The following is a 26,057-nucleotide window of genomic DNA, read 5'->3' on the forward strand; positions in this document are numbered from 1 at the left end:
GGGAAGAAGGGGGGAAGGCACAGGGAATGCGAAGCATAATTGGTAGACATAAAATAGACAGTGGTAAGTTAGGAAGAGTATAGGAAGTAGAGAAGCCAAAGAACTTACATGTACAACCCATGGACATGAAGTAAGGGTGGGGGGGGGGATGCTGGAGTATGGAGGTATGCAGGGTAGAGAGGGATAAAGGGGAGAAAAAATGGGACAACTGTAATAGCATAATTAATAAAATATAATTTAAATAAATAAATAAAATTTTAAAAGTTTTCAATTTCTTACTGTTCCTGTTCTCCTTCTGGCACCCCTATGATTCAGATGTTGGAGCGCTTAAAGTTAACACAGAACTTCCTAAGCCTCTCCTCATTTTTCTGAATTCTTGTTTCTTCATTGTATTCTGGTTGAATGTTTACTTCTTTCTTTTGTTCCAAATCATTGATTTGAGTCCCTGTTTCCTTCCCTTCCCTGTTGTCTGTATATTTTTCTTTATTTCACTTTGTAATCCTTCACTACTTTTGTTTTTCAGCCATACTCAATCAATTCTATGAGCATCCTAATGACCAGTGTTTTGACTCTGCATCTGATAGGTTGGCTACCTCCTTTTCACTTAGTTCTTTTTCTGGAGTTTTGATCTGTTATTTCATTTGGACCATATTTCTTTGTCTTGGAGCACCTGTTATTTTGTATGGGGTAGAGCGTTAGGTATTTGCCATGGCGGGGCAACCTGCTTTGCTGTGTTGAAGCACTGTATGTGAAGGAGGGGTCAGAGAGGGAACAGTACCACTTGCTCAGCTCTTGCCCCACTTACAGTCACTGCCCTCGCTTCCTGCAAGCAACTGGTGTCCTTCCAGTTGCTGCTTTGGTGCTGATTTCCTGAGTGGGTGGGCTTGTGCATGTTCTAGGACCCTGTGGGCTCCTCAAACTGACTGTCCTGAGAGATTGGCAATTTCTTCCGCTGACACAACTCCCATAGGTTTTTACTGCCAGAGATTATGAGGCTTTCTTTCCTGGCACTGAAACTGTGGATTGCCCAGTCTGTCCTGGGCTGGGATTGCTCTTCTCCAGTTGTTCCTCCCAGTTTTTATCCACACATGAATGTAGGACCACATGGTCCACCAGTCACTGCCACACCCACCCAGTACTGCAGGGGCTACCTGGCTGCTTGTTCTCTCCACCCCAGGTGCCTGTGTCCAGCCCACCTACCCAGTCTGGATGAGTATTTAACTCCTTGATTGTCAGACTTCCATACAGTTGGATTCTCTGGCAGTTCTGGTTGTTTTTTGTTTTTAAATTGATTGTTATCCTTTTTTTGGTTGTGTGAGGAGGTGAAGCATATCTACCTAGCCTTCATCTTGGCTGGAAGTCCCATCTTGCCTTCTTGATCTTAGTAGGGAAGCTTTAAGTTTCTCATTATTGAGTATGGTGCTGGCTGTACGTTCTTTCTATAGATGTTCTTTATCAGGTTGAGGAAATTCCATGTATTCTTAGTTCGCTCAGAGTTTTTATCATGACTAGGTGTAGGATTTTGTCAGATAGGTTGTTGGTTTTTGTTTTTTTTTAGCATCTGTTGACATGGTCATGTGATTTTTCTCTTTCTTTAGCTTGCTAATGTAATGGACTACATTAATTTTCAAATGTTGAACCAGCTTTGCATACCTGGTATAAATTCCACTTGGTTGTGGTATATAATTATACATTGTTGTTTTTATACATTGTTAGATTTGATTTACTAGTGTTTTGTGAGGATTTTCACATCTATGTTCATGAGAGATGTTGGTCTATAGTTTTTTCTTGTGATGTCTGTCTTTGGTTTTGGTTGTAGAGTAATGCTAGCCTTATAGGATAAGTTAGAAAGTATTCCCTTTGCTTCTAATCCTCTGGAGGAAATTGTAGAGAATAGGTATAATTTTTTCCTTTCATGTTTGGTAGAATTCACCAACCCATTTGGGCCTGGTGCTTTCTGTTTTGGAAGGTTGTTTATTGATTCAATTAATTTAATAGATACAAGTCTAGACAGATTGTCCATTTTTTGTGTGATTTTTGGAGAATTGCATCTTTTAAAGAATTCATTCATTTCATCTAGGTTAACAAGTTTGTGGGCATAAAGTTAAGTTGTTCATAATATTCCTTCTTAGCTAGAAATTTATTATTTTATTGATCCTTTCAGAGAACCAGGTTTGGGTTTTATTGATTTTTGTTACTGGTTTCCTGTTTTTAGTTTGATTGATTTCTGCTCCAATTTTCATTATTTATTTTTTTGCTCCTTACTTTGCATTTATTTTTTAATGATTTCTCTTATTATTGTTGTTCAAGTGCAGTTGTCTCCATTTTCCTGCTACTGCTATCCCCTGCCCCAGGGGATACCACCTCCACCTTCCACCTCCCATACTTGCTTACTTTGGATTTAATTTGTCTTTCTTTTTTTTTTTAGTTTCCTAAGGTGGAAACTTAGGTTATTGGTTTTAGATTTTTTTCCTAATGTATCCATTCATATTATAAATTTCCTTCTAAGCCCTGTTTTTGTGCATCTCATGAATTTTGATATTTTTATTTTCACTTAGTTTAAGATATCTTAAAATTTGGACTTCCGGCAAGATGGAGGAATAGGTGGACACACCGTGCCTCCTCGCACAACCAAGATTAGAACAACAATAATTTACAGATAGAATATCACTCAGAACTGACAGGATTTATCTGAATAGAAGTCAGACAGCCAAGAAGTTGAAGTAGACCCATACATCCAGACCGGTAGGAGACGATGAGCCGGGCGGGCGCGGGGCCGGCGCGGGTCGGTGGCGCGCGGAGGTCGGAGAAAATTTGGCGCAAAATCGGCGCGACAGCCCTCCGGGGTGCAAGAACGCAGTGGTGATCCCTGCGCAAGCTGCGGCTGGTGGACCCTGTGGGGCAGCGATTGTGGACCAGGGCAGAGCTCGCAGCCCAGGATCCCAAGGAAGGGCCTGAGCCCAGGAGAAAGGAACTACCGCCATTGTCCCCGCCTGCTCCCACCCCCGCCCACACATATAACGTCACAATCTAGCGACCAGGGTGCCCAGCCCCAGTGAACACCTAAGTCTCCGCCCCCCACCGTAACAAAAGTGACCAGAGACAGGGAAAGACATAAGACATGTTTCCAACAGAACAGATCAGTCCCCCAGGACTCATCCTTTTGAGCGACCAAGAAATAGCCAATCTATCAGATGCACAGTTCAAAACACTGGTGATCAGAAAGCTCACGGAATTGGTTGATTTTGAGCACAATTTAGATGAAAGGATGCAGGTTACCATAAAAGAGATGCAGGAAGATACGCGGAGGAGAGCCAATAGTGTAAGGAAGGAATCTGAGTGTCAAAACAATACAGTGGACCAGAAGGAAGATAGAATCAACCAAGCAGGAAAGCATGATGAAATAAGAATTCAAAAAATCGAGGAAAAGCTTAAGAGCATCCAGGACACCTTTAAACGATCCAACATCCGAATTATAGGGGTACCAGAACAGGAAGGAGAAAAGCAACAGATGGAGCATGTATTTGAACAAATAATAAAGGAGAACTTCCCCATTCTGGCAAAGGGAACAGTCTTCCAAGAAATCCAAGAAGCTCAGAGAGCCCCAAAGAAGTTGGACCCAAGAAGAAATATACCAAGGCACATCATAATTACATTAGCCAAGGTAAAAACGAAGGAGAGAATCCTAGAAGCAGCAAGAGATAAGGGGACAGTAACCTACAAAGGAGTTCCCATCAGACTGTCAGCTGATTTCTCCAAAGAGACCTTACAGGCAAGAAGGGGCTGGAAAGAAATATTCCAAGTCATGAAAGACAAGGACCTACAACCCAGATTGCTCTATCCAGCAAAGCTCTCATTTAGAATGGAAGGGAAGATAAAGTGCTTCTCAGAGAAGGTCAAGTTAAAGGAGTTCATCATCACCAAGCCCTTGTTTTATGAAATGCTAAAGGGACTTATCTAAGAAAAAAAGATAAAGAAAAGACATGTATAGTAAAAGGACAGCAAACTCACAATTATTAACAACCACACCTAAAGCAAAACCAAAAGAAACTAGGTAAACAACTAGAACAGGAACAGAACCACAGAAATGGAGGGCACATGGAGGGCTAGCAGCAGGGGGGGGGGTGGGAGGAGGAGAGGGGGGAAAAGGTATAGAGAATAAGTAGCATAGAATGTAGGTTGAAAATAGATAGGGGGAGGGCAAGAATAGTACGGGAAATGTAGAAGCTAAAGAACTCATAAGAATGACACATGGACATGAACTAAAGGGGGGGAACGTGGGTGGGAGAGGGTACAGGGTGGAGGGTAGAGAAGGGGGGAAAAGGGACAACTGTAGTAGCATAATCAATAAAATACATTTAAAAAAAAAGAAAAAAAATGATATCTTAAAATTTCTCTTGAGATGTCAATTTCTTCTTTGACTGATATGTTATTTAATCTCCAAGTATTTGGGCTTTTCCAGCTGTCTTCCTGCTATTGATCTCTGGTTTAATTTCATTGTGGTCTAAGAGCAAACATTGTATGATTTCTGTTCTTTTACACTTGTTAAGGTGTGTTATGTGACCTAGAATGTGGTCTGTCTTGGTGATCCTTCCATGTGAACCTGAGAAGAATATGTAATCTGTTTTTAGATGAAGTATTCGATCATTATCTATCATTATATCTAGTTGATTGATGGTGCTGTTGAGTTCAACTATGTTCTTACTGATTTTCTGCCTCCTGGATCTGTCCACTTCTGATAGAAGAATGTTAAAGTCTCTGATTATAATAGTGGTTTCATCTCTTTCTGTTTGCAGTTCTATCAGTTTGGCCTCATGTATTTTGATACTCTGTTGTTAGGCACATATACATTAAGTCTTAATTTGTCTTCTTGGACTGTTGACTCCTTTATCATTATATAATGCCTCTCCATATGTTACTTGCATTGAAGTCTGCTCTGTATGAAATTAATATAGCTACTTCTACTTTATTTTGATCACTGTTACCATGGTATATCTTTCTCCATCTCATTACTTTTTATCTATATGTCTTTATTATTAAAGTGAGTTTATTATAAACAACACATAGTTGGGTTTAGTGTTTTTTATCTACTCTGACAATCTCTGTCTTTTAATTGGTATATTTAGATCACTGACATTTAAAGCGACTATTGATATAATTTGGTTACTATCTACCATTTGTCACTGTCATAGTTCAGGAGGCCAGAAATCTGCAACCAAGGTACAGGCAGAGCCCCGCTCTCTCTGGAGCCTCCCAAGAGAATCCTTTCCTTACCTCTTCCAGCTTCTGGCCATATCCTTGGGAGCTGTTACAGGTTGAATTGTGTCTCTCAAAATTTACGTGTTGAAGTCCTAGCCCTAAGTACCTCAGAATGTGACCTCACTTGTAAATAGGGTTGTTGTTGATGTAATTAGTTAATATGAGGTGATACTAGAATAAGGTGGGCCTCTGTCTAATGTAACTGGCATCCTTATAAAAAGAGGAAATTGAGCACAGATGTGCACCCAGGGAAAACACCATGATAATATTGGAGTTATTCTGCCACAACCAAGGAACACCAGAGATTGCCAGCAAATGACCAGCAACTAGGAGAGAAGCATAGAACAGATTCTCTTCCACATCCTTCAGCAGGAACTGCTGACACCTTGATTTCAGACTTCTGGCCTCCACAATTGTTGAGACAATAAATTCTGTTCTTTGATGCACCATATTATGGTGCTTTGTCAGGGTAGCTCTAGCAAACTAATGCAGGAGCCATTATCAGCCTGCCACACTGTGGTTTGAAATCTGCAGTTTGCTGTAGTGAGTTGTTACCAAGAAATGAGGACTAGGAGTACCAGAGTCTTAGTTCCTCCCTGACATCCATCAGTATGCTTAATGGCTTTTGTGTTTATCCTTACTCCTTTCTTTCCCTAACAGATGTGGCTGTTGTAATGTGATATGAAGGTTAATAGGATCCCATTAATACTTCCAAGTTTGTCTGCATTCTGATATAATAGGGTAGGAGGTGTATATAATAAGAACAATTTGTTACTCATTTTAGACCACAATCAAAAATAGAATATGGGGCCCTGGCCTGGTGATTCAGTTGGAGTGTTGTCCTGTACACCACAAAAAAGAAAGTTGAGTGTTCAATTCCCAGTCAGGCCACATACCTAGGTAGCAGGTTCAATCCCCAGTCAGCATGCATATGATACAGAAGGCAACCAATTGATGTTTCTCTCTTTCTCTCTCTTCCCTCCCCCTTTCTCTCTAAAATCAATAAGCATATCCTCAGGTAAGGATAAAAAAATTGAATATGGGTTCTCACAAATGTCAGTAGTAAGACATATGTGCAAAGGATCCATTGAAAGAATAAAATCAAGGCATATTTTTTCCTTGTGTATTTTGCCAGGTATCTCCAACTTTAAGTAAGCATGGGGGCTAGTTTTCAGAAACTAGCCCATGAATAATTTTCTCAATTCAGTCAGACCCTTATTAGCTTTTGTGGGTTCAATTTAATTTAAAATTTTTGAATATCTAAAATGTACTAGACATCACGCTAGATACTAGTGATAGAAAAATGGAGCCCTGGCTAGGTAGCTCAGTTGGTTAGAATGCCATCCCAATACACCAAGGTTGTGGGTTACATCCCCAGTCAGGGCACACTTAAGTCAACCAGTGAATGCATAAATAGGTGGAACAACAAATTAGTCTCTCTCTCCTCCCCTCTAAAAATTAAGAAAAGAAATATTAAAATGAAGAAAGATATATAAAACATCAGTTATTCCCTGTCTCATGGGGAGTCAGACACATAAAATGTAATTACATTGACCTGGCTGGTGTGGCTCAGTGGATTGAGTGCTGGCCTGCAAACCAAAGGGTTGCTGGTTCGATTCCCCGTCTAGAGCACATGCCTGTGTTGTGGGCCAGGTCCCCAGTTGGGGGTGTGCAAGAGGCAACCGATATCTCTCCCACATCAATGTGTGTCTCTCTCTTTTTCTCCCTCCCTCCCTTCCCCTCTCTCTAAAACAATGAATAAAATCTTTAAAAAATATAATCACATTGTAATATGATAAATGTAGTAACATAAATAAGTGTTTTTAAGTACTAAGAGGTCTGTTAGATATCAGGGAAAGTTTCATAGAGGAAATGATGCTTTAACTGGTTTTGAAAGATAAAAAGAAATTTGCCAGACAGAGAAGGTTGAGAACATTCCACACATAAGAGAATAACAGACACAAAAGAAAGAAACAACATGGTACATTCAGAGAAACTATAGGTAGCTTGCTATTGATGGAGCACAGATTATGGTGGAGAGCAGCAGGAGATGTGTCTGGAGAGGTCGCAGGGGCAGTTTCTGGGGAAACTAATGTATTGCTGCTATATTGGATCACTGTGACAATCAAGAAGCATGTGGATAAGCACTAATGTTAGGCAACATAGATGCCATTCTTTTCCCCTGCCTGCCTGTGTTCTTCTATTCAGTGGCTAACATTCTAAAAGAAATAAACATTCTAAAAGATATTTCTTATGGCTAAAAAGCAAACATCCAAAATTTAAGGAGTTTTCCATTTGTCTGGTTTTATTTCAAAACTTTCCAAGTTTTGACACAGAAATAATTCACTGAATTATGTCAACAAATAAAGGTAAGAAATGTTTTCTGTATTAAATTAAGGTGGCAAGGCAGAATCAGTATACTGTATATACAAGCTTCTGGTTTATTCAAAAGATCTATCAAACCATTTGAATCTTTGCCTTTTTCTTGACCAGCCTATAACCACTTGTTAAGGTTCTGGGCACTTAAACTTTGATAGCTTGCTTAAAACAAAAAGGTACTGCTGCAGTTTGGAAATTTTTTGTGAGTGAGCTTAGAAACAGAGATCTCTCTCTCCCTCCTCCCTCTCTTTTTCTCCCTCCCTTCCACCCTTTCACCTCTCCAGCTTCAACTTTTCTTTTGGCTTAACTATTACAGTACTAAATTGCATAAGCTCTATACTTTGACTTGTATATGCTCTGCTCAGCTCATTATAAGCTTTCATAATCTCCTATATTATCAAGAAGTGTTTAGAATTTTTTTCTGTAATGAAATTTTCAGCAGCCCAATTGAGAAAAACGCAATGTAATAGATTTTCCTAAGCCTAATGGTTAAGGTTCATGCTGTTCACACTGTATTATAGTTTGTCCTTCCCACCCATATGTGAGATCCAGGGATGGCACTGTTTACTGTGTAGCAAATTAAAAGATAAAAGTCTTTGATGTGTTTTTCAAAGGCTCTATACCTCCTAATATTCTAATAATAATTTGAGAAGAGAAATGAGATTGAAAAATATAGATGGGTAATGTCAACAAGAACCTAATAGGACTAAGTGATACTCATTTTGACCCAAAAAGCTTTCCTTGCTTTGTTAAGGACTAATGTTATCCATTTGGAAACTTCAGTGGTACCTCAGCTAAGTGGCAACACCTGGAAAGTAGAATGCTAAAAGATCTACCATTAGGCAAGAGCTATGGAGAAAGCAATTAATCATGTAACTGACACAGAATCAAGTCCTACTGAGATTCCAGTAGGAATCTCAATGCTCCAAGGCACTGGTCTTTTTAAAGTTTGTTGAGCATTTAATCCATCCATGTAAGTAGCTGCCATCTAAAGAAAGATAATGGATGTTGTTGTTAATTCTTAAGCACAAGTCCCAAGAGCGCCTTGGTGTTTAATAAAGAGTCAGTCATTAGGTATTGAGGGAGAAGAGCATCCAGAACTAAGAAAAGATGTGGCTCAACCTAAAACTTCATACCTTAGTGAAGGATGACCTTCAACTGCCTAATTTTCGAGAGCATTATCATAAGGTGCCTCTCTTACCATCCCCAAACAGTAAATAACCATTGTTTTTAAAGAACCCTGGGGCAATGGGAAATGATGGGATAGAGTAATTTGTTCAGTATACTATGTGAAAATGAAAATGGAACTCTGCATTAGGGTACAACTGATAAATATTCACGAAGCTACAGAATGAGATACTTCCTTTCATATTTCACTTTCCAAGTTCCTTAAATAGAAAAACAGGAAATATCTATATATCTTGAAAAGCATCATTTATTGATTAGGAATGGTTTCAGCTACAAGTACTAACAATAGCTTACAACTTTGTGAATCCCTATAACACAAGATGTCTATAACTAGAATTGTTAGAGCAGCTAAGCAAGAGGACCTAGATTCCTTCTACCACTCTGCTTCACCATTTTTTAGCTTTTATCTTTTAGTCTCAAGTTTGTTGCCTCACAGACAGAGGGTGAGGAGTGAAAAAGAAGATGTAGCAATAAGGACTTTTCTATCTTTACCTTTTATAAGAGGAAAAAAAGCTTTTCCAGAAGTACAGTTTTCAACCCCAACCCCCGCAGTGGATTTCTGTGTCCCATTGGCCTGAAGTTTGTGACAGGTTTAATCTTAGCTGCATGGGAAGCTGGGAAACTGATTATCTGACATTTGGCCTTTGTAGTAAAAGACAAATGGGAGAAGGGTTGGGAATGAGGGTGGGTTAAGAAACCAATGGTGCCTTCATCAAACCTATTGCCTCTTCCCTTTCTCTGCTCTTTCCCTAAGCAATACAGCATGCCAGGCATTAATTGACAACAGTCTTTTCAGGACTAGGGAGGCCTGATAAACCATGTGGGTTTCCAGTTAAAGTCATTGGACACAGAATGTAGTTATGGCCTTACTGGAAAAAGTCACAAACAAGTACTATTTAAAAGAAAAAAAAGGGATTCTGGAAAGGTGGCAGAATAGGAGTACAAGGAATTGGTATCCTCACCTAGACAACAATTGCACTGGCAGAATCTGTGTGATAAAACTATTTTGGAGCTCTGGAATCTGCTGAAGGCTTGCAACTTTCAGGGGAAGAATTGGAGGAAAATTGTGGTTAATTTCAGTCAATTTAGCTCAGAAGCAGAAGCAGCTATGCATCCCCATCCCCCATCCTCAGTGAGGTAGTTGTGCATATGTTCCTGGAGCAGCTTGTGTACAGGGTAGGAGCTAGGATGAGCAAAAGGGTCCCTGTCCTCTAGATATCAGGGATCTGTGCCCTGACTCCTGATTATTGCTTCTAATCACAGAGGTATAGACAAAGAGGTGAGTGGCCATTTTGTTGCTCCTTCCTACATTGTTACAAGCCCCTCCCCACATAGTTACAGGCCCCTTCCCTTCTGGCTGGTGTGACTTCTAGGGGATTTAAAATACCCGAACCCTTTTTTCTCCCCATCACTTTTCACTTTTCCACTTTCAGGAGCCAGACATTAAAAACTAGGATATTCAAAAACAGTTGCCTATGTGAGGGAAATTAGAAAATGACTGCACATGCCCAGGTAAAGGCTTAATAAAGACCTGAGAAGACATTGAGTGTGCACCTCAGGCTGAACCTTGGCACAGGGACACCCTACAACAATTAAAAACACAAAAATAATTAACAAAAATCAGCAAACCCTGGAGAAGGAAGAGAATATGATTTTTCAGAGTTACAACTTTATTAATAGAATCAAATGTCCAGTGTTCAACAAAAAATCACAAGGTACCACAAGGCACACAAAGAAACAGCAAAGTATGACCCATTCAAAGGGGGAAAAAAATGTTGTGAAAAAGACCAGATGGCAGATGTACTAGACAGAGAGACTTTAAATCAACTGTCCTAAAGATGCTCCAAGAACTAAAGGAATTGTGGAGAAAGCCAAGAAAACAATGTATGAACAAAACAAAAAGTAATAGAAAACCTGAAAAGAAACCAAAAAGAAATTCTGAAGCTGAAAAGTACAATAACCAAAATGAAAAAATTTACTAGAAGGATTCAGTGGCAGATTTCAGCAGGCAGAAGAAAGAATTAGCAAACTTGAAGATAGGAGGTGGAAATAATTTAATGTGAGGAACAGAAAATAAAAATCTTTGGAGGCTAGAAGACAGTGGGCCAATGTATGAAGGTTCTAAGAGAAAAAACTGTCAACCAAGAATCTTCTGTCCAGCAAAATTGTCCTTCAAAAGTGAGAGAGAAATTAAGACATCCCTAGGTACACAAAAGCTGAGGGAGTTTGTGACCACTAGACCTGCCCTACAAGAAATGCTCAAGGGAGTCCTGAAAAGTGAAATGAAAGGATACTAGACAGTATCTCAAAGCTATAGGGAGAAATAAAAATCTTAAGAAAGGTAAATACCTGGTAAATTATTATATAAAACTGTTATTATTGTAAGAATGGTTTTTAACTGTACTTTCTGCTTTTTACATGATTTAAGAGACTAACACTTCTAAAGAAAAAATATTAGTGCAAAAGCTAATATTACTGTAACTATGATTAGTAATTTCAGATGTTTTCCTCGTAATTTAAGAGACTAATGTATTTAAAAGAAGTATTAGTTTATGTTTGGGGGCCAACAGTGGGGGCCTACCTCTCTCTCTAAAATCATTGAAAAGATGTCCTTGGGTGAGGATAAAAAAAAAAACACAAGAAAAAAATGGTTACAGTGGTAAATTTGTTACATGTATTTTACACCCCCCCAAAAAAAAATAAAATTAAAAGAGGGAGAGAGAGAGGAAAGAGAAAGATTTACACTTACCACTTTGCTGTGATACTAAGGAATCTTATAGATGAAGTTGATGACCAGGACTTTGGCTAATTACATCGAAACCTGAAGTAAGATTGTATTTCTCAATCCCATCAAATAGTAAGCAAGATTTAAAAACAAAGTATCAAACCTTTCCCAACTGAAACTGGTAAGAAGTTATATTTGCCACCCTCTTTCCTACACTGCCCAGTCTCTTGGAGTTGGCCTGTATTAACTTTGGAGCTCAGTTTTATTTTATCTGTGATTTATTGGGCACCTGCAACTGACTTGGCACAAGACATTTCCTATGGGCTTATGATTTTTCACCTTTGTCATAAACAGGAAGAGGGAACAAGAAACCAAGATAAAAATGAGTGATCAGGTATGGGTGAGTGTTTAAAACTTCTGCTACATAGAAGAATAGTTATGCCATTGTTCTAAATGATGTAAAATAATGCATTGATATTAATCCCAGATTATAACGAAGATCCAGCAATTCAAGGTTTACTGGTTTTGATATTTTCCCACCCCTCCCCCCACTATGTTGATGTGATTGTAAAATACCTTTCCTCTTGTTAGATACAGTAGTGTAAAGTTTATAAAATAAGGAATCCAGTTGTGTGGGTTTTTTTATCCTTATCTGAGGATATTTTAAAAATAATTTCAGAGAGGGAGGAAAGGGAAAAGAAAGAAACACTGATTGGTTGCTTTCCCATTGTGTGAGCTGTGTTTACCTGTGTCACCATCTTCACTGGAAATCCAATGCAGTTTTAAATGAGATTGTTTTCTTAGTTTTTCTTTGTGATAGTTCACCCTTTACTATCATTTTGACCTGTTCCTGTTGACTTAATATTTGAAATTCTATTTGTTTCTTATTCTAAACTGTTTTTATTAGGGTATTCTTGGTCTTGGCTGGGCCCAGCTTTTAGTTCCATAGGAAAGAGCTGATACTTCAAATATCAACTCTCCTTTTGGATATGGACAATGAAAATTCTCCCACCACTGTACACACAGACAGGAGCTTTGTAGTCAGGGATGCTTTGTAGCACTTTATGAGCTGTGCTAGTTGACATTTATTCAGCAAATATTTATTGAGTACCTACTGTGTGCAGATCCTATTCTAGATCCTTAGAATACTTGCATGAACAAACAAATGAGGATGCTTGTCCTTAAGGAGCTTATATTCTACCGTATGGTTTCACTGTTGTACCAACAACCAAATAATACCTCTGCTCTCAAAATTTCTTCTTTTTACAATGGGCTAATTTAGTCTGCTGCTAGAATCTTCTCTTTAAGATACTCAAACAGCTATGCCAAAACAGAAAATTCCTCAATTAATAGATGAAAGAATTTACCTCAGGTACAACTCATGGGGTTTCCCCCTCCCTTTAGTTTGTCCTCCTTCATTCCCCTGACAACGGTTTCTCTAGAGTATTTTGGAAAGAAGTTCCCTGCTTTTATTTTTCCTCTATAAATTACCTTGCTCACACATGCAGCCTGTGAGCTGCTGCTGCTGCTGCAATTGAATTTATTTGTTGAACAGTTCTGTACTTTGAAATGATTCATTCAAGAGCCATGAAGTATTCAAAGCAGGATGTGTGACTCATTTGGTAAACAACAGCATTTTGAAGTAGAGAGCAGGAGACAGGATTGATTGCAGTACAGATAAAAGTTTTATTGGCTTTGAGGTGTGTGTATTTAGTCTCTTACCTTCTCCCTTCCCCTACTTCCCCAGCCATAAATGATATCTTGCATTGGGAATAGAAGTACTGCAGTGAGGGTGTGAAGCCTTATCAAGACTTTTGAAGATCTCCTCGAGCACCAACTTACACCATACACAAAAATAAATTTAAGGTGGATAAAAGATTTAAATATAAACCACCACACCATTAAAGTCCTAGAGGAGAACATAAGCAGGAAAATCTAGATGTTTCATGCAGCAGCATTTTTACTGATATGTCCCCTAGAGCAAGGGACATAAAGGAAATAATAAACAAATGGGATCTCATCAAAATAAAAAGCTTCTGCACAGCTAAAGAAAACAGGATTAAAATAGAAAGAGAATCAACTGTATGGGAAAACATATTTGCCAATGATACCTCAGACAAGGGTTTAATCTCCAAAATATATAAAGAACTTACACAACTCCACTCTAAGAATACAAGGAACCCAATTAAAAAATGGGCAAAGGTCTTGAATAGACACTTCTCCAAGGAGGATACACAGAGGATCCAGAGACACAGGAAAAGATGATCAATATCGCTAGCTATCAGAGAGATGCAAATTAAAACCACAGTGAGATACCACTTCACACCAGTCAGAATGGCCATCATAAACAAAGCAACAAATAACAAGTGTTGGAGAGGATGTGGAGAAAAGGGGACCCTAGTGCACTGTTGGTGGGATTGCAAACTTGTACAACAACAATGGAAAACAGTATGGAATTTCCACAGAAAACTAAAAATGGATCTGCCTTTTGACCCAGCAATTCCACTGCTGGGATTGTATCCTAACAACCCTGAAACACCAATCCAAAAGAACCTATATACCCCAATGTTCATAGCAGCACAATTTACAATAGCCAAGTGCTGGAAGCAACCTAGGTGCCCGTCAGTAAATGAAGGGATCAAAAAACTGTGGTACATTTACACAATGGAATTCTGTGCAGCAGAAAGAAGAAGGAGCTCCTACCCTTTGCAACAGCATGGATGGACCTGAAGAGCATTGTGCTAAGTGAAATAAGCCAGGCAGTGAAAGACAAATAACCATATGATCTCACCTTTAACAGGAACCTATACAACAAAACAAACAAGCAAAATATAGCCAAAGACACTGAAATAAGAGGACAGCCTGACAGTGACCAGAGGGGAAAGGGGAGGGAATTTCAGGGGAGAATGGGAAGGTTTTACAGGAACAAATATAAATGTAATGGACACATGGACAAAAACTGGGGGGGGAGTGGAAATGGGAGGGAGGTGGGGAGGGATGGGTGGGTGAGCTGGGATGGGAGTAGAGGACAGAAAACTAATTGAACAATGATTAAAATAAAATTTAAAAAAAGACTTTTGAAGATCTCCCAGTTTCTTCTTTCAGAATATACAAGTGGGACCTGAAAAAATGGAATTTATTTATAAAAATCTGTGTATTCTTACATGTTTAAACTTCAGCCCTGGCTGGTGTGGCTGCCCTGCATGGTGTGGCTCAGTGGATTGAGGGCCAGCCTGCAAACTGAAGTGTTCACCAGGTCACAGGTTCAGTTCTGGTCAAGGCGCATGCCTGGGTTGCAGGCCAGGTCCTCCAGTTGGGGGCATGTGAGAGGCACCCTATCGATGTTTCTCACCCTCTCTTTCTCCTTTCCTTCCCCCTCTCTGAAAATAAATAAACACAATCTTTTAAACTTAAGCCATCTTCAAAGTATTCTCCATTCGATGCAATATACCTCTTGAGACGTTTTTTTCCACTGCTCAAAATAGTTTTTGAACTCGTCGATTTTGATGCATTTTTGTGCTTCTGCCATTTTTTGTTTCACCTCTTCCACATCTGCAAAACACTTCCCTTTGAGGACTTGCTTCATCTGGGGGGAATCAGAACAAAGTGTCTTGGGGTGAGATCAGGTGAATAGAGAGTGCAGGGCATGGGGATCCCGCTGGTTTTGGTCAAAAACTTCTAAACACTCAGCTCAGTGTGGGCAGGTGCACTCAAATCACCCATCATGAAATAGGCAAATGTGTTAAGAGGGTCTTCAAACAAATTCACTGAAGCCAAACACAGAGAACCTCTCACAACAATGGCAGCTCATACACTGATACAGATGGGTTCCTGAAACACTCACCTAACGGCTGAAGCCTATAGTACCCTCCAGAAGATAATTCCAGGTTTTTGGGGTTCCCCCCTTTTATGATCAATTGCAGTGATTAAAATAGTGTTCTGAAAAAGGTCAGGCTACTCTTTCCACCCTGCTTAGCACCAATATCACCATGCTAGAGCTTGCTCTTCATAGTTTCTCAGATTTTCTCCAACTTTTCATAGTATTTTCCTTCATCAAAATGTACTCCAAAGTACTTGATACTGTAGTAAAAGAGAGCTATTCTGCCTATGAAGCCCTGCCAACCCCAGAAACTCTAGAGAAGGTGGGGATAGTTAGGTTTCAGCATAAATAATTTTTCAAACTATCACAAATGTGAACTGAACTCCTTGTGTTATTCCCTAATAGTTTAGGCATTCAGTGCTCGTTTCCTAATAACTAAAGAGTCCTGATTTGTCTCCTTCCCCTAGTCTACTCTTCTAAAACAAGGAAAGGGATGTGCATTAATCATAGGTCAGTATATAGGAGCATTTTTAAATGTGAGGCAAATCCACATAGAAACTGGAGCTGTGGTAGCCAAAAACAACCCTTCAGGAATGAATTTGGCTAGAGGTTGTGTGCATATTGCACAGAAATTTCACTGGTCACAATACTTTAACAAGGATTTAGCTTGAAACTATTACATTTCTAATGCCCATATGTTTGCTCCTGGCTCAGAGTCAATAGACAAAAATTTAGCTTTAGTTTGGCCTGAGTTCTCGAGTACCCCTGAGCCTTCTCTTCAGTACTGTTTAGTGCTGCTATTTCAAGAAGCTTCTGGGAGACTAGTATTAACAGGGTTAGGAAAAGAAGTCTCCCTAAATGTTAACTTGTTTAGAATTATCTTGCAAAGAAAAACTAATTTTTATTATAATACCTGTCTACCTTGAGATTAAAAAAGGGAAAGGAGGGAAAAACTAGCTGAGTCTATGCTGTATGCCAAGTACTACATTAAGTGTTTCAAATAATTGCTTTATTTAAAAGCTTAAGAAAAAAAGGGTATGAGGGAGCCTTCTGAGGTGCCTGAAATGTTTCATATCTGTTTTTCCCTTGAAGTGACCAATAATTATTAACTAATTATTCTTATTTATAAAACCTTCAGTTTCTGAAATATAATAAAAAGTACTGTTATTTCTAGTACAAGTCTGAGGATATGTGAGATCTTTTTATTATTATTGAAGTATAGTTGGCATACAATATGTTAATTTCAGGTATGTAACATAATGATTCCATATCTGTAGCCCTTACAAAGTGATCACCACATCAATTCTAGTAACCTTCTGTCACTTACAAAGTCATCACAATATTATTGACTATATTCCCTGTGCTATACATTACATTCCCTTGACATACTTATTTTATAACTGGAAATTTTTAAAAAAATATTTATTTTTAGAGAAGGGAAAAGAGAGGGAGAGAAATGTCAGTCAGTTGCTTCCCACACACCCTCAACTGGGGACCACACCCCTAACTGGGGACCTGGCCCACAACCCAGGCATGTGCCCTGACCAGGAATTAAACCAATGACTTTTTGGTTCGCTGGCTGACACTCAGTCCACTGACCCACACAAGCCAGACCTATAACTGGAAATTTGTACCTCTCAATCCCCTTCACCTTTTTTGCCCATCCCTCCACTCTTCTTCATATCTTGATCTGGGTTCTGATTACATAGACATATAAGTTTATACAAATTTATTGACAGGGAAAATGTATTTATTGTACACCTAAGGTTTGTATTTTGTATGTTTTACATTAATTTTTAAAAATTAAAAATCTTAAGACTTTATTCATTTTTCATATCCCTGATTACAGTTTTCACCATCCTTGTTCTTCAAGTCATTCCTAACCATTTACTTAGGTCTGTTTATTTAGTCACTTTGCAAGTTGGTAGGATTCCAGATTCTTCTATCACAGAAGGATGGGTGAGAATGAAACTTCCTAAAAAGTGGTTTTACCAAAGATATCCTATGGAAATTGTTAAGAAACTATACTTTCCCTGCTAATTCTGAAACTAACGCCAGTTTTCAGATAGGCTTCCACATAGCCCTGATATTCTACTTTGCTTCTTAACATTTTTTTAAAGATTTTATTTATTTATTTTTAAAGAGGAGAAGGGAGGGAGAAAAAAAGGGAGATTAACCATCAATGTGTGGTTGCCTCTGACATGCCCCCAACGGGGGCCCTTGCCTACAACCCAGGCATGTGCCCTGACTGGGAATTGAACCAGCAACCCTTTGGTTCATAGGCTGGCACTCAATCCACTGAGCCACACTAGCCAGGGCGTTTCTTAACATGTTTTAAACTAACCCTCTCCCTAATTTTTTTCTCCATTGGGGAGTGAAAATCTGAAGTAGCCAAAGTTGTTTTGGTTTACTTCTCTATTTTCTCTTTGTTACTAACAAGGCAGTACTTGAGAATTCCATTTAATTTGTTCTCCCAATTACCGTGCCTTGACCATCTTCCTAATTTCCCTAAGTATTTGCAGATCTGTAATACATCAGCCATTTTATAAAGTGAGGTTGAGAGTTTTCTGCCTATTTTTTTTTCCTTCCAAGTTTCAGATCCAAAAACACGTGTTGACAGTTTGGTAAAGGGAACTAAAAAACAGCCATTTTGTTTGTTTCTTTCTTTCCCTATTAACCTGTAGCAGGGTTTCTCAGCAGAGACACAGTTGACATTTTGAGTCAGATAACTCTTTGTTTTGGGGAGCTGTCCTGTGCATCATAGGATATTTATCAGTATCCCAGGCCTTTACCCTCTAGAAGTCAGTAGCATCTCCCCAGTTGTGACAAGCAAACATGTCAGATGTCCTCTGGGAGGAGGTGGAGTTGCCCCTGGTTGAGAGCCACTGCCATATAGTATAAATTAAAATTTAGGGAAAATGGGTTTGGGGGTGGGAGGAAGAGTCAAGATTGGCATATAATTAAAATTCCTATTAGAGCTTTGAACATATTATCTAGATCAGAGCTGTTTTAAAAAAATATAATGCAAACCACTAATGCAAGCCACATATGTAACTTGAAATTTTCTAGAAGCCACATTAAAAAGTAGAATTACAAAAGTAAAATTAATTTTAATAATATATTTTATTGCCCTAGCCAAGTAGCTCAGTTGGTTGGGGCGTCATCTGGATACATCAAGGTAATGGGTTCAATCCCCAGTCAGGGCACATACAAGAGTCAACCAAAGAAGTATAAACAAGTGGAACAACAAATTGGTGTTTCTCTCACTCTCTTTCTCTGTCTCCCTTGCTACCCTTCCCTCCCTCCCTCTTTCCCTCTCCTTCCTTCTCCTTCCCTTCTCTGTCTCTCTAAAGGTAAATAAATTTTAAAAATAGTAATATATTTTATTTAACCCAATATATCCAATATATCATTTCAACATGTAATCAACATAAAGTTAATAAGGTATTTTACATTCTCTTTCTCTTTTTTTTTTTTGTATAAAGTCTTCAAAATCCAGTGTGTGTTTTGATTTACAGTATATCTAGCAACATGTCAAGTGCTCAAAAGCCACTTGTGGCTAGTGGCTGCCATATTGGGCAGGGCCAGTATAAAGTACTTTGGTATCTAGATACAGTGGAAATTAGCACATAATAAATACTCCCCCTGATTTATGCTAAGACACTGTCCTGATTCATTTACCAGGGCAAATAATACACTAAACCTGTGTTACCATACAAATCCTCTCCTAAGGTATATAAACTGCCTTTTTGATCCAGTACGACTCAAATTCTTTAGCCCTCATTTTGAATGCCCTCTGTGTCTTGGAGATTGTTAATATCTACACACTTATTGAAAATAGTCATTGTTTGCCCTACAGCCAGAATGAATATTCCCTGAGTGGTTATTTGCCAAAACATTAGTCATAGGTAAAACCAAACAACGAAGGAAGACCCAGTTAAGGGTATTAACAAATGGGACAGCTAGATTATAGGTAGGCAAAAATTCAAAAAGGAAATTTTGGGGAGAGCTCATTTTAATTCAGTAGAATAATATGTGTGTGTGTGTGTATATATATATATTGAAAATCAAAATGTTCACCACTTAATAATCTTAGAGAGCTGGGCACAGCGGTGTGCGCCTGTAGTACTAGCTACCAGGGAGGCTGAGTCAGTAGGATCACATGTGCCCAGGAATTCTGGGCTGTAGTGCACTATGCAGATGGGATGTCAGATCAGTAGTGGGATCCCTCCTATGAATAGCCACTGCACTATTGTACAACATAGTGAGACCCCATCTCTAAAAATAATAATAATTTTAGATACTTTAATTGAGAATTTGCTTTCAGAGGGATAGTTTCCTAGGAATGCAGTTCAAGACTGATCTAGAGAATTATTAAGAGTTAACTCTTTTTTTTTAATTCTTTTTTATTTTATTTTATTTATTTTTATTTTTAGAGAGAGAGAGAGAAACATCAATGTGCGGTTGCTGGGGGTTATGGCCTGCAACCCAGGCATGTACCCTGGCTGGGAATCGAACCTGGGACACTTTGGTTCCCAGCCCACGCTCAATCCACTGAGCTACGCCAGCCAGGGCTAAGAGTTAACTCTTAATAAATGAGAGGGAATATGGAATAATAGCCAGATTGGCATTCACTTTGAAAAAAAGCTCTAGTAAACTTTAATTCTTCCCAGAATTGTGTTAGAAATAGTAGAGAGAGGTGATTGGAGCCCTGCTTCTTAAAATTCTTCCGTCCCATTTGGCTCCTCCTCCTCTGAAGTACACTACCTGATTTAGTCAGGGATTCTTAAGTTTGTGGAGTTATGACCCCCTTTGAGAGTTTAGTGAAGCTCATGAACCCCTTCTCAGAATACTGTTTTTTAAAAAATATTTTATTTATTTATTTTTAGAGAGAGAGGAAGGGAGGGAGAAAGAGAGGGAGAGAAATAGGTACTAGAGAAACATCTGTCAGTTGCCTCTTGCACACCCCCAACCCAGGACCTGGCTTGCAACCCAGGCATATGCCCTGACTGGGAATCAAACCCACAACCTTCTGGTTCGCATGCTGGTGCTCAGTCCACTGAGTTACACCAACCAGGGCTAATGTTTTAATATTAATAAAATAGACCTGCCTAGTGTGGCTCAGTGGATTGAGTGCCACTCATTAACCAATTGAAAGGTCACCCATTCAATTCCCTGTCAAGGTACATGCCTGGGTTTCACACCAAGTGCCCCAGTTAGGGGCATTCAAGAGGCAACTGATCCTTGTATCTCTCATCTATCTCTCACACATCGATGTTTTGCTCCCTATCTTTCTCCTTTCCTTCCTCTCTCTGTAAATATAAATAAAATTTTCAAAATCTTTTAAAAAATTTCCTGCCTGGCGTAGCTTAGTGGATTGAGCGTGGGCTGGGAACCAAAGTGTCCCAGGTTCGATTCCCAGCCAGGGTACATTCTTGGGTTGCAGGCCATAACCCCCAGCAACCACACATTGAGAGTTTCTCTCTCTCTCTCTCTCTCTCTCTCTCTCTCTCTCTCTCTCTCTCTCTCTCTCTCCCTCTCCCTCTCCCTCTCCCCCTCCCTTCCCTCCCTAAAAATAAATAAATAAAAATCTTTCAAAAAATATTTTTAAAAATTTAATAAAATACATAGGACTACAAAGGAAAAGAAACCCATTATTTTGAAATACAGTTGTCTAAAACATCTTTTAAATATTTGATATGTAATATACATGCTTTTTTATTAATCCATTGAATAACATTCTGATGGTTCTGGTGATTATCATAATTTCAAAGTAATGATAAGTATAAGGGATATTTTGAGATCTAATAGGTTGTAATGTGATATGAAAATATGTGATTGCTATTATGAATTAAGCATGTTAAATTTCAATTACAGTGTAGTGAGAATTAAGATTTGGGTTTTTTTCTACCCATGTTTACAGTTATCAAACCCTCTGAGATGCTGACGGTGGGAGATCTCTTCAGCCACCTTTAGTTCTCTTCAAACCCCAAGCTTTGGATTTGGAAAAAATAGTTCAAGAGAGAACAGGATGTCATGGAAAGGAGTGGAGGGTGACTAAGAACTAGAGGACAAATAAACCAAGTCAGGACTGTGCAGCAAAGTTATAACAGAAGGGTAGTTGCTTGCAAAACCTGATGTTTAAAATCTTTTCCCAGCTCAGTTTTGAGCAAACTGTATTTCTGATTATAGAAAAAGACTTTGTTTGAAAGTCAGTCTTCTAGATTCCAGAACATTGTGCAAAAGTTACTAAGCCATCTACCTACATGAAATTTTCTTGAAGCACTTATGAAGCATATTTTTGAAAACTATTTATATAACATTTCCAATTCATTTTGAAAATTTGTATTCCTGTCTAATCCACTACTATTCTTAGCCCTCCAAAATGATACTTTTTCTCCATTGTAGGCTGGTCTGCTCATCCCCTTTTACCGAACACCTGGTAATCTCAGACCCTGTAACCCCTGGGTAACAGATTATTACTTCCTCCTTTCTCACCCCACCCCATCTTTTTTCCCTTGTGAGAATAGAAATCTGTGATGGAAAAAGTTGATGCCTAGGGTTAACCAACAGTAGAAAACATGAAAGTTCTTGGCTAAATTTCCCTACTTGATTCAGTTTTGTCCCAGATCCATTGGAAGCCACTAAGGCATTCTTCTTTTGACTCTTTTACTTCTCTTGGTTCTTCATACTTTTAATTGAAATTTCCCTTTGCCCTTCAGGCCTTTAGGCCTAACCTAGAAGGGTTTTAGATCTTAAGCTGGCTTAAGTTGTGGTAGGGGCTCAGAGAAAATTTGGGGAAAGCTACTTGCAGGTAAAATAAAGGAACTTAGACAGTGTAATGTTGCCTTCTTGAATGGATAGGACCTAGGATGGGGCCAACTCTAGTCTAGTTTACAGGCATGAAAGACTGTAGAAAAGAAGTCTAAAGTTAGAGTGTTCATTGGGAAATGTATATCTAATGAGGAGAATAAAAAGAGTGAACTAATCAGTTATTTTTTTTAGAAACAAAAAGACAAATAGAACCATGTTTCAGAGCCTGGCTGGTGAAGGAACTGTGAAAAACTGCAGCTTCCAAGCTGTTATGTGTTGTAGGCATATTTTAATGAAGAAACATGGCCAGCCAGCCTCAAAGGGAATTTTGAGGGTATCATTCTTTTGAATTACTGCTGTTCATCTGTTCTCTTCACCTCCCCCTACTAAAGAGCAGGTCAGAGCATAAATTATTGTCCAGTAACCCTGTCTAACTTAGTCATAAGATGAGGCAAACCAAGCCTCACCTTTCCATTGTCCTTTCACCCAAACCCCTAAATAAACACAATGTCTATACCATCTCCTTTTCCCTTCCCCTCATCCTGCCTACAAGTTTCTCCCTACCCTAATAAAAATTTTTTTTGTTTGTACTTTTATTCTACCATTTCATAGCCAGCAGCATTGTACTGGCCCTTTTATGGCTGACAGAGCCCAGTCTGGCTGCCCAGTGAGGGGAGACAGCATTTGGCCAATAGGGTTGGTGTGTGCCATTACTGCTGGCTGTTGGGCCTCTGTCCTCCACAGCTCCATCCTGACTCATTAAAACCCTGAGCCAAATAGCTGAGCAGGCTCCTGCTGCAGCATTGTGGGGGCCAGGAAGTTAAATGGTTCTCTTAATCCTGCATAATTTATCTCCCTGTTAGCCCCCTCATAAATAGTGCAATTCAGCCCCACCTAGAGAGCTTAATTCTGAATTTCCTATTTTTGTGATGACCAAGTGTCCAGCCTTTTCCTTCTTTTCTCTTTATTATTATTATTAAAAATTATTTTCCCCTTGTTCACTATGAGTTTGCCTTAATGTTTTTTTCATTTGGAGCCTCCTGCCTGGACCCCACTTCAGCAACAATCTGTCCATTTCTCTCATTTGGACTTAATATTACAGAGCAGTTGGTGTTACAGTCTTCCTCTTCCTCTCTCCTCCCAGCTTTCTAGTGCCTCTTTTTCTCCTTCCCCATTTTCTCTTTTTAAATCCATCACTTCTCCTTTTCCATCACTTCAGATTTTTTCCATTCCTTGCGCAGTCCCTTTCTCCAACGACCAACCTTATTGCTGGATGTTTGGTAGGACATTTTAAAAGAGCACTGAATTTTTTTTTCACATCTTCGTTCTGTTTCATTTCAGAGATTTACAAACGAGGACCACCTGGCAGTTCATAAACACAAGCATGAGATGACATTGAAATTTGGCCCTGCTCGAACTGACTCAGTCATCATTGCAGGTATTTGCTGCCCCAAAAGCCACGTGCCTTGATATCACCAGACAGTTAAGATTAATACCAGGGACCAGATGTACTGGGAATGATAGTCCCCTTCTCCCATTAAGAGCCCTTATGTGATCTGCATTTAATCAGGGAAAAGGAATACTAAAAGCTCCCAAGTTTCTATTGTGCTCTCTCCTCTCTGTTTTTAATACAAGATTGGGTTCTGTGGTTTTTAAGGGTAGGTGTATTGAGGTTTTGTCTATCCCTCCTTGCTTTCTTTTTTATTAAGACTTTGGAAGATTTATAGACAAAAGATGCCTTTGACATTTCTCTCTACCCACAGTGAAATGGTGAACAAAAGTAAGGAAGCTGACCTCGTCTGGCTGCTTCTCTTCCACTAGGTGTCGGTTTTCCCCGAGCCGGCAAAATGTCAGTTCGTAAATTCAGCCTTTCCCTGTGAACTCAGACACCATTCAGGGCACATTTCCAAAGCTCAAACAAGACATTTTGTTCATGGGACTTTTTTAAGCCAATTTGAGTGACCTGGAACCTCTCACTGGTTGTTTTAGGTATTGTCTTGTTTATGTATGCCATCTCAAGGGACCATTCTTAGCAACCTCTTTCAAACCATGGAGCAGTTCTTTTTTATTATTATTAAAAATTTTTAAATTTATTGATGTAGTTGAAAAACAAAATATTAAAAAACACTTTTTTATTTACTGATTTTAGACAGAGAAGAAGGAGGGGGAGAGCAAAAGAGAGAAACATCAGCCCTGGCTGGTGTGGCTCAGTGGATTGAGTGTGGCCTGAGAACCAAAGGGTCTCTGGTTCGATTCCCAGTCAGGGCACATGCCTGGGTTGAGGGCCAGGTCCCCAGTGTAGGGTGTGTAGGAGGCAACCACACATTGATGTTTCTTTCCCTCCCTCTCTTCCACTCTCTCTACAAATAAATAAATAAATTTTTTAAAATTAAAAAAAAAATAAGAGAAACATTGATTTGTCATTCCACCTATAGATGCATTTATTGGTTTATTTTTGTATGTTCCCTAACTGGGGATCAAACCTGCAACCTTGGTGCATTGGGACAACACTCCAATCAGCTGAGCCACCCTGCCAGGGCCCATGCAACAGTTCTGTTATGCCATTTTCAGCTAAACAGACATAGGAAAAAAAAAAAAACAACAACTCAAAGTGGGCCTTTTCTTTTGATACCATGAGGGGTTCTGATTTAGCCTGAGTTAAGAAGCTTACCTCAGTATTTAACCTCTCTCCATACTTCCATACATGAAGAAAGGGTCTTGCCCTGTCAGATATCATATCCCTTATTATATAAGCAAATATTGACTGAATATCTACTGTGTACACCAGGCATCTTGCTAGGAACTTGTAGATTGTAATTCCTGGAAAAGGACATGAGTGGGGATACATCATTAATGGTACTTAAGAAAGCCTGTGGGGAGGACATCCACTGAGCCAGCAAGGAGGCTGTTTCTTTTCTGAGTTGCTCTCTTCCCAGGCTTGTTCTGCTGGTCTGCATGGCCTGTGGAAATCAGTGAGAACTTGCCCACCAGAAAAATATGAGGAAATCCCAGGAAATTAGCAAAGGGAAAAAAAAAAAGAGGATAGCTTGACTACCTCTTTTAGAAAACAAAGGCACTCTTGAGATCATGCAACAAAAGCAGAAAGCACCTAATGAGAACAAGTCAATGAAGACAAGTGAAAAATAATGACTGACAATTTGGAAAACCTGTATGCTATTGCTGACTAGGTGTATCATAAGCTCTATGATCAAGATTTTGTAGAATGAACAGCCATTACATATGTTATAACATATCCTTATAAAAACTATTTTAAACCTAAAAAAAAAAAAGAAGAAAGCCTGGGGAAGGTCTTAGGGAAGCGTGAATAGGGTGTAGAAATGTATATAGATATTACACACTTAAATTCATAAGTCAGGGCATATATTCATGGAAATAATTTTAGTGTTTAGTATTTAGTCTAATATAAGTAAATAATACAAACAATAAAAGTACTAAGAATTAATATTAAATGGAATTAACCATAGACAGTTTATGAAAAAGGTAGATGTTAAGCAAGGTTATCAAGTTGGAGAGGCTGCAGATGTGTGGAAAGGCCTGTGCTGAGTCTCTAGAAGTAGTGAGAAAAGTTGAGATAGGACAGTACCAAGGAAAGAAAGTGTGTTCCTGTTATTCTTCGCATGCTGTTCTAGATTGTTCATTCCATGACTTCAGCTATCCTGTCTAGGCTGGTAATTCTTATATTTGTAAATTAAGACCTTGTGTCTCACACGTATTCCAAGTAAGCTGGTTTTGTGTCATTCAAATATTTGTGTCAGCAACTGAATTTATATCTTTGTCCCCTAAACTAACTCTTTCTCCTTTATTATTCAGTGATGGTATTCTCAAAATCTTGAGTTATTTTATTTTTTTCAT

The 26,057-nt window shown here is 38.9% G+C and overlaps 1 protein-coding gene and 1 pseudogene across 2 annotated transcripts in view; both read left to right on the forward strand.

Moving 5' to 3' along the window:
* ATF7 (activating transcription factor 7) overlaps window positions 1-26,057 on the forward strand; it is a 102,045-nt gene that overhangs the window by 35,709 nt on the left and 40,279 nt on the right. For both annotated transcript variants that reach the window (XM_045829112.1, XM_045829113.1), the window contains exon 3: window positions 23,526-23,622. In XM_045829112.1, coding sequence (XP_045685068.1) covers window positions 23,526-23,622 — 97 coding nt within the window. The remainder of the gene's footprint in view (window positions 1-23,525; window positions 23,623-26,057) is intronic.
* LOC123812419 lies at window positions 25,140-25,331 on the forward strand (annotated as a pseudogene).

Source organism: Phyllostomus hastatus, unplaced genomic scaffold (genome assembly GCF_019186645.2).
Source record: "Phyllostomus hastatus isolate PE091 unplaced genomic scaffold, TTU_PhHast_1.1 phas_scaffold_93, whole genome shotgun sequence".
NCBI lineage: Eukaryota > Metazoa > Chordata > Mammalia > Chiroptera > Phyllostomidae > Phyllostomus > Phyllostomus hastatus.